Source organism: Aotus nancymaae, unplaced genomic scaffold (genome assembly GCF_030222135.1).
Source record: "Aotus nancymaae isolate 86718 unplaced genomic scaffold, 86718_ANA_hifiasm-v0.15.2.pri h1tg000064l_1, whole genome shotgun sequence".
NCBI lineage: Eukaryota > Metazoa > Chordata > Mammalia > Primates > Aotidae > Aotus > Aotus nancymaae.
In genome coordinates this window covers 25,823,873-25,833,788 of record NW_026988479.1, presented here as the reverse complement: position 1 = coordinate 25,833,788, position 9,916 = coordinate 25,823,873, and the positions used below count along the sequence as shown (strand labels likewise).

Below are 9,916 nucleotides of genomic sequence, written 5' to 3'. Positions count from 1 at the left end.
TTTATTTGAAAAAATAATAGTCAAAAGCGTCACAAATTTGAGGAAAGGCATACAAAGAAGCTCTATGAACCACAAGATAAAGCCAAAAAGACCTATACTGAGACAAATTGTAATCAAACTGTTAAAAGACAAATAGAATCTTAAAAGCTGCAAGAGAAAAGAGACTTGTCATATACAAACAATCCTGAATAAGATTATCAGTGAGTTTCTCAGCAGAAAGGTTGCAGGCCAGAAGGCACAGAGATGATATACTTAAGGTGCTAAAAGAAAAAGGAAAATACTTGTCAACTGAGAACTCTGTATTTGGCAAAACTGTCCTAGATAAAATTAGGCAAGACCCAATGCACCCCCAGGTAAACAAGCTAAGGGACTACATTACTAGTAGACCTGCACTACACAATCAGTGTTAAGTTCAAAGTTGAAATAAAATGACAGTAGACAGTAACTTGAATGCATAGGAAGACATAAAGATCTCTGGTAAAGGCAAATACATGGACATTATAAACACTGATATTTTTATATAATTTGGGCTTGTAACTACACTTTATTTTTTACAGAATTTAAAAGGCAAATTCATAAAAATAATTATAAATCCATGTTAATAGGTACACAACATATATAAAGATTGATTCTTGACATGAATAGCGTAGCAAAGGGGGAAGGGAAAGTTGTAAAAAAGTAGTGTTGTATGCAATTGAAGTTAAGTTGGTATTAATTCAAAATAGATTGTTATGACTTTGTGCTGTTGTATGTAATCCCCATGGTAACGACAAAGAAAATATCTACAAATGTACACAAAAGAAAATGAAAAGGAAGTCAAAATGTGTCACTATAAAAAATGAACTAAAAACAAAGGAAAGTAGTAATGAGGAAATGAGAGACAAAAAAGCTCTAAGACAAAGAGAAAACATCAGAGTGACAGAAATTCCACTTCCTCAGCAACTGCTTTAAATGTAAATGGATGATTCTCTCCAATCCAAAAGCAGATATTGGTAGAATGGGGTTGGGGAGATGTGATACAATTACATGCTGGCTTTATAGTTACTTTACAGATTCACTATAGATCTCAGGATACCACAGTTTGAAAGTGAAAGTGAAAGGGTAGAAAGAGATATTCCACACAAATACTAACTGAAAGAGAGAGCAGGAGTGGTTATACTAGTGTCAGACAAAATAGATTCGAGGTTAAATTTAAATTAAAAAACTGTTACAAGAGACAAAGCAGGACAGTACATGTAAATAAAAGGATCGGTCCTACTAAAATATAATAATCATAAACATACGTACCAAATATCATATCTCCAAAATATGTTAAGCAAGAATTGATAAAATTGGAGTGAACAAATAGTTCTACAGTAGAACTATTGTAGAACTTGCTTAATATATTTAATATATATTGGTATCTCCTACAGTTCAAATAGTAGGAGTTACCAATACCCCTCTCTCAATACTGGATAGAATCACCAGTCTTGAACAATACTACAGACCAATTGGACCTGGCAGACACATATAGAACACTTCACCCAGCAACATTCCATTAGAATATATGGTTTTTTCTTAAGTGAATATGAAACATTCTTCAACAGAGATCCTACATTAGGCCACAAAATAAGTGTTAATAAATTTTAAAAGATTGAAATTTTGCAGGATCTTTTCCAATTACTGTGGAATAAAACTAAAACTATCAGAAGAAAAACTGGAAAATTCACAAATATGGGGACATTAAACAACACACTTTTAAACTACCAACGGGTTAAATAAGAAAAATTAGAAAATATCTTAGGACAAACGAAAACACAATACGCAAAAACTAATAGGATGCTGTAAAAGCAGTACTAAGAGGGAAATTTATAGCTTTAAATACTTGCATTTTAAAAGGATAAAAGATTTCAGTTCAACAATAAACTTTGTGTTTTAAGGAACTAAAAGAAGAATAATGATCTAAACCCAAAGCAGCAGAAAAAATAAAATAAGAAAAGATGTGAATAAAGGTGACTATGATTTATTTGAGAATGTTTCATAAAAATACAATAAAGAAACTCAGTATCATTTTATGTTCTATTAGAAATTCAACAACATACACTCTTAAAGCACTTCTCCAGGAAATGAGATATAGATAAACTAACCTGAAATAGAAATAGTAGTTTGATTCTTCTGCTTGTGCCTAGAGTTGAAAATGAAAAAGGGTACATTCTTGTTGAGAGTGGTTTCCAGAACTGAAGACTCAGTGGAGACTTGGCCTTTTCCATTCTCTGCAGAATATGGCTTTAAATTATGTTCTTAGGGCTCTCTCTAGCTTATCCCATGCTCTGGGTACCAGCCTTCAGCCTTATATCAGACTGCATCACTGGCATCACTGCTCTTAAAGAGAATGTGTGAACAACTTCCTAATTTCATGAAATAAGAAATGGACAAACAGCTCAAATAAGAAATCAGTATCTAGAATGGGTTTTGATTATAGTTTTAGTATTTTGAATAAGGTGAGCCAGATGAAAAGAATGTCCATCCCCTGTGCAACTTAGGTAGAAAAAATAATTGTTAATAATTTAATCAGAACAAATGATTGCTCTAAGGAATCAAATGTAGCAGGAAAAGATAAGAAAAAGAAATCTTTAAGAACTAAGATTTTTTAAAACATGATATAATAATGAGAAGCTGAGCCTAAGAATTTATAGTAATATCAGAAGTACACCAAAAGCCAATTGAATGGCATAGTTCTGATGTAAAGTCATTACACTACCATGGAGCTCAAATTGTCAAAAAGGAGATTTATGGAAATTATACAGGTGACTTAAAACTGAATTTTACTAATTGGTGAAGAATCTGAGCTAAAAGCTAGCAGAGAAACAGCAGCATCCATCTTTGAAAAGGCCCAAAAGATCAGATGTACTTCTAAACAAATCTATTTTTTGCACTGTAATGTACTTTGCATCTGAGTAAGAGATTAATGTTACTGTATGTATCATGTACATGCCGTACATGTTAGCCCTAGGAAGCCATTTAAGTTTAGAGCTTCTTAGGTTTTACATTCCATTAGTTGCACAGGTAGGAAACCTACATGACAAACTTCAGCTCTCCAAGTCGTGCCCTGTACTTCACAAATTCCAGATTCATCTACAATAAGCGATGCAAAAAGCCTACTAAAAACATTCTTAGATGAGAACTTACTGGGTTATCTTCCTGCTTGTAAATACCATCAGAGTGTTTACAAGGAGGGGAGAGTAAGAGAGCTGCTGCTAGTTATTTCCCTTTTGTGAAGACATGGATGAATTGCAGTGCTGGGAGTAGCAAGGGACTGAATCAAGCAAGATTCAGAAATATACAAATGATTCAATGGCCCTTTATATTCGAATCTCCAAACTTGAGTTTTATATACCATCTTCTCAAAGGAACAAAACAGAAAATTCAATCATATACAATAATTTTGTCTATTACAAAGTTGAATGTTTGCCCCACACCTGGCCTGCCATCATGCATTAGGGGACCATGGATGATCAAAGAGTCCCTGTCCTCATGAGGTCACTGCTGATGTTCTTATTTATGCTACATTGTGAACATTTTGATGCACATGGGTCCATGATTCTTTACCCAGGCATACCAGTCATGTCTAGGACAGATAAGGGGGAGGAAGATGAAATGCGTGCAACACCCTATCCCATTCTCTGCCATGATCTGACTCTGCATCTGCTCCATCTTCCCTTCAAGACCAATGGTAGGAGGGTGCTGCTTATGGTCATCAGACCACCAGGTTGCTGTTCCAGGGCCATATGCAGGGAGTTCAACCAAAAGCACAGGCTTCCCTTTATCTCCTGCCCGACTATCATGTCATTTGTTGCCCTGAAATTTGACCTATCCCTCTTTTCCAGTCCAAGTAGGATGGTTTTTCTTACCTGTACGGCTTCATTGAAACCAAAACTAACATTTCCAAACATCTGTCAGTTAAAAGTAGAGATGAATTTTGTTTTTCAAATTTGAAAATGCTCATTAAAATAAAAAGCTAATGTGTGCCAGCTCAGTAATACTCAGATATCTCTGTACAAGAACCCTTCATCCATCTCTGCCTCACAGTCATCCTGGGTCTGGGAGCTGACCTCAGGCACAGCCAGGCAGGGAACTCATGGCTCACTCTCAGTACAGGGGGTGGAAACCAGAATAATCGAGACCAGTCTGGGCAACATAGCGAGACCTTGTCTCTACAGAAAATTTTAAAAATCAGCCGGGCATAATGAGTGTGTGCCTGTGGTCCTAGCTACTCAGGAGGCTGAGGCAGGAAGATACCTTGAGCCCAGGAGTTTGAGGCTCAAGTAAGCTATTATATAATGGCAGCACTGCACTCCAGCCTGGGCAAAAGAGCAAGACTCTGTCTCAAAAAAGGGGGTACATAATACTATGTCTTCCCACTCCATATTTATCCACCCCTTAACCCTGAGAAATGACCATCATATCCTGGCAGAATGATTGGGTGTATACATGAGCAAGTAAGCACAAGCTATTTCTCTATTTTACAGACACGGAAGCATTTCCTAAATAATGTCTAACACCCTCCTTTTTCTTTCCCGTGTTGGTAATTGTTCTATATCAGCATATGAAGATATCCTTTGAGGAAATTTTTTTACAATTTCTTATCATTAGGAAATAGAACTCACATAATCATGCATAAAATCTTTAAGTAATGTTTAAATTATAAGCACACATCTCTTTTACCACCATACAGATTTTTAAAAATTACCTATGTGAATAGCATCTCAATAAAGCAGAGATTTTCTTAAATGAAAGAAATAGGACCTGTCAGCAGCAAAGAAAACTCTCATTCCACTCCAAAAGCTAGAGTTTAAAACCAGCCTATTGGATGTATTTCTTGGTTTTTAATGAATACTTTTGCCATCTATACAGGCATTCCTCTGAAACATTGTTTACTGTATATTTGGCTTACGATTGCTTTATTTGACCTGGGACTTGAGTGATAGATTTTCTTGCATAGTTTCTATATCCTTATCTTGTATGTCACTTATAAAATATATATGGTGGCCGGGCATGGTGGCTCATGCCTGTAATCACAGCACTTTGGGAGGCCGAGGCATGTGGATCACGAGGTCAAGATATCAAGGCCATCGTGGCCAACATAGTGACACCCCATCTCTACTAAAAATACAAAAATTAGCTGGGCATGATGGCACACACCTGTAGTCCCAGCTAGTTAGGAGGCCGAGGCAAGAGAATCGTTTGAACCCAGGAGGCAGAGGCTGCAGTGAGCTGAGATCACACCACTGCACTCCAGCCTGGTGACAGAGCAAGACTCCATCTCAAAATAATAATAATCATCATTATATACATACATACATATATATGATCAGAATTTTAAAATCCAGCCTGATAATCATTTTACTTTTAACTAAAACATTTATTCCAACGACACTGAATATAATTACTGATATTTTATATGTAACATTTTATTTTGTGCTATATTTTTTCTGACGCCTTCCTTTAGATTGCATGTATTTTTGTTATACTACTGTTTTTCTTGTCACTTGCAAGTTATTTGCACAGTTTCTATTCCTTCATTAGTTATAAATTTAAGATATTAGGCATTACTCATAAACCACAGTTTAAACTTAATCAAAATCTTTACTCACACTCTGGATAAAACAAGAACCTAGAACCCTTTAACATGGTTACAACTTTTTTCTGTTTTAGAGGTTTGTGTAGATTTCAATTGTAGGTTTGTAAGCCCAGAAGTCTGTTATTACTGATACTCTCCATCTTGAGATTCAAGCAACCTGCCTTCTTATTTCAAGAAATTCATAACACAAAGTAACAGAAGGAAATATTAACTTAAATCTCTCTGATTTAGAGTGAGAAAAGTGTACCCCATGGAGAAGATAATTTGCAGTCCTTAGTGCCACCCAAGAAAGAGCCTGCTGGACTTTTTTCAAGTTGGCTGTCACTGTGGGTTGATGTGGTCTTTCAGGACTTCTCTTAAGGTAGTCTTGGTGTTCTGAGAAATTATCTCTAGTAAGTGTCTATAGTTCATTCATCTGAAGTAACAGTAGGATGTAGCTTAAAAGGCTAAGAAATGCCTTCATGACTGTGCAAGTCATGCACATACATTTCCCATCTCTTTTGCAGAGACCCTGTGCATCACAGGACTTCATGATGTTCATGTAGTCTGTGAATATCCTGCCCATTCTCTGTGCCACCTGCCAGAGGATTCAACATCAACACCAAAGAACGATTAAAAGACCTTCAGACACTTCACAAAATCATCTTCAGCCCAGATGCCAAAGGTATCCTGGAAAGACTGTATGGTTGTTTTCTTCTGCAGGGAGGTTGCTTTGTCATTCGTGATCATCTCACAGGTGTGGGACAGGTTTTGAAGAGGGCCATGGCACCTAATTTGGATGAGTCTTTTGCAATGTGTCTCTAAGCTTTGGGAAGTCATGTAATAAAGGTTCAAGGCTGGAGGCCATAAATATGGGGGGTTCACATACCTGCTCCCTCTGGAGATTTTCCGGGACATTTTCTCTGATTTACAGTAGCTGCACTTCTGGGAGGGCACCTGTGCTGAGATCCATGTCCAGCTTTGTCCAGACAATGTAGAACTTCTTTCCCATGTCCTCAATGGTTTTGGCAAGGATCACATGATTCATGCTGAATTGTGCAGATGCACCCATGATGAAGTCATGCTGGCTGAACTACATTTCCATCAGGTAGTTCTCCAGAGTTTTGGTGGCAGACCCTGCACCAGGCAGGTCCCAAAGCACCACATTTGGAAAGTGGGAAGAGAAATAGGAGGCACATCTTTGGGTAGCTTTTACCAGCCCAGTAGGAGGTGAGGCCTTCCCCTCATGCCCTGTGTTTTGAAGTGCACTGATGAAGGTGGACATGCTATTGCCAGAGTCCCCTGCCATAGCGATGTTGACTGGTGTCCTGAACACTATCTTCAAAGTCTCCTTGATGGCAGAGACCACCTCTGGCAAGTCCCCATCTGCTGAGGCTCTCTCAACATTCATGACCTCTGCCTTCGATAAAATACCCCAATGCTGGCTGGGTGTGGTGGCTTATACCTGTAATCCCAGCATTTTGGGATGCCAAAGCAGGTGGATCACCTGAGGTCAGGAGTTCCAGACCAGCTTGGCCAACATGGGGAAACCCCGTCTCTACTAAAATACAAAAAATTAGCCGGGTGTGGTGGTGCATGCCTGTAGTCCCAGCTACTCAGGAGGCTGAGGCAGGAGACTCGCTTGAACCCAGGAGGTGGAAGTTGCAGTGAGCTGAGACCACTGCACTCCAGCCTGAGAGACAGAGTGAAACTCCATCTCAGGAAATAAAAATGCTTATGGTGTGACAAAAAGAGGTTAAGGATGCGGCTAAAGGATGGAGTGTGAGTGAGGGCACGTGGGAACTCTGTCGTATTGGTGGGCACTGGAGTAACCTGCAGAAGTAGAAGAGCAGGTGAGTTAGATGGACAGGTTGCACATGAATCATCTGACTTTTAGCATTCCCAGCCCTCAGCGAAGACTGCAGCAAAGACAACTGGATTAAAAACAATCAAAAAGCACTCATTCAAGCAATGTGCACACTCCTTCAGGGAGCAAGAAAGGTAGGGCCCCTGCGGAACGCTCTGAGGCCGGTGCCTCCAATAGTCAGCGTCCAAAGCAGGAATGTGGTCTTAAGGTGGCTTGAATAGCAGAGGATGAACCAAGGCTCCTGAAAAGCCCAAGAGTTTTTTGTCTTTTCCTCTTTTACTCTATCCTAACGTAGGAATGCTCCTTCACAAGTTTCAGTACATATTTCATGACGAAGACCAGACAAGTAAAAGTGACCTATATATTTCTCTGCTGAAGATGGCGCCAGAGGACAAGAAACATCCAATTCCCATTGCTTACTTGAAGTTGTGGTCTGCCCCTGTTTTAACTCTTAACTTACCTCATCAGGCAGGGGATCACACGTGCAGCGCAGTCCTGAAATGCTACAGTATATATGAAGTAAGCCACCTGCCTTTGACCCCCAAGCTTCCATTAGGATTGTCATATTGGGCCCAACTGAAGCGGCGGAGAGGAGAGAGTATACTCAAATGCTCTGCTCTTGTTCAAGGCAGTGATTACACAATTGATTATCACTGCATTCACCAATGATAATCAATTGTGTAATCACTGCCTTGAAGAAGAGCAGAACCCGGCTCTTGTAGGTTCCCCATCAGGCCAGGCATTTGAGATTGATTAAAAGAAGGTGATGTGATTCTTGCAGTGATTAGACAATTGATTATCATTACATTCGCCAAACCTGGCTCTTGCAGGTTCTCCATGGAGGCAGGTATTTGAGACTGATTAAAAGAAGGTGATGTAATTCTCCTAACATGGCCTGGCAGGTCTGTTTCACACACTCATTGTGAACACACACAGCACTCTTCACACACCCACTCACACTTGGTGTGCACACTCACCCATGCCCAGCCATGTTACCCCCCCCCACACACTCACACACTCTCACCCTCAGCATGCACACATACACTCAATTGCATTCTGTGCATGTCCACACATATTCACACTGACACATGTTCACACACCCTCACATATTTAAGCTGACACATGTAAACACTGATACACACATTCATCCCTGTTGCACACACTCATACTTGCACACTCAGGCTGCAACATGTTCACTTACCCCACATACAAACACACATTGACTCATGGTGCCACATTCACACAAACTTATGTTTAGTGCACACATGCTCACGTACCCTGTGCACATATATATACACTCACATAGGCTGGCACGTGTTCACTGCCCTACACTCACTCATGCTTGGTGTGCCGAGTGCCCACACACTCTCTCACATGATATGTGTTCATACGCTCATGCACACACAGAATCTTGCCTCCTGAGTGCCCAGGACAATGGATCTGTCCAGTTTTTGGCCCTTTTAGAGGGTCCAGGAAACAGAGAACTGACTCCAGCTGCCCATCTATGAGATATGAGGCAAGGCTCTAATGGAGGAGATGGATCAGAGAGGCCCTGTTCTCTGGGCTGTATCTGAGTCTTCAATTTCTCAGTGCCTCACTTGTCTTGGGAAGATTTTATAACCCATCATATGGCAAGGGCAGCAACTGATCTTTGACCTCCTCAGGCCAGACTTCATCTGTGGCTGCTATATAGTTTCTCTGTTGCAGCAATAATTATTTTGGTTTATGTAAATAACTAGTTTCTCCTCATCAAATGCTACTTAGATATGGTTGCTTTTATTTTTTTTTAAATTTTTTATTTTATTTATTTATTTATTTATTGAGACAGAGTCTTGCTCCGTTGCCAGGCGCCAGGCTGGAGTGCAGTGGTGCTATCTCGGCTCACTGCAACCTCTGCCTCCTGGGTTCAAGCAATTCTCCTGCCTCAGCCTCCCAAGTAGCTGGGACTACAGGCGTGCGCCACCACGCCCAGCTAATTTTTGTATTTTTAGTAGAGATGGGGTTTCACCATGTTGGCCAGGATGGTCTCGATCTCTTGACCTCGTGATCCACCCGCCTCGGCCTCCCAAAGTGCTGGGATTACAGGCATGAGCCACCACGCCCAGCCTATGGTTGCTTTTAGTCCATAAAGAGGAAGAGGTAATCCATAGAATCTGGAGGGAAGGCGGCAGCATAGTTACCAGGTTTCAGTGGAATCCCTCGCAGCCTAGCAGGAGAAGGGAGTGGGGAGGTGTGGCTTTCAGAATGTTGCCCACGTGTCTCTGCATGGATAGGAGGCAGGCTGGTTAAGGAGAGGAACCGAGACTCCCCTTCCCCACAACATTACATCCGATAGGTGCACAAGGGAGTGGAGCAGGAGCACATGCAGGCGGGAGATGGGCTTGGGTCTGTGGCGGGGCTATTTTCTAACCCAAGTAGTCCTAGAAAGTATTGTTTCATCAGGTATTAAA

At 40.4% G+C, this 9,916-nt stretch overlaps 1 protein-coding gene across 1 annotated transcript; it reads right to left on the bottom strand.

Annotated features, from left to right (window-relative positions):
* Positions 1-6,295: 6,295 nt before the first annotated feature.
* IRGM (immunity related GTPase M) lies at positions 6,296-7,143 on the bottom strand. The gene is given in 1 exon segment (XM_012450522.2): positions 6,296-7,143. A coding segment is annotated over 1 exon segment (621 nt). The 5' UTR covers positions 7,011-7,143; the 3' UTR covers positions 6,296-6,389.
* Positions 7,144-9,916: the final 2,773 nt, after the last annotated feature.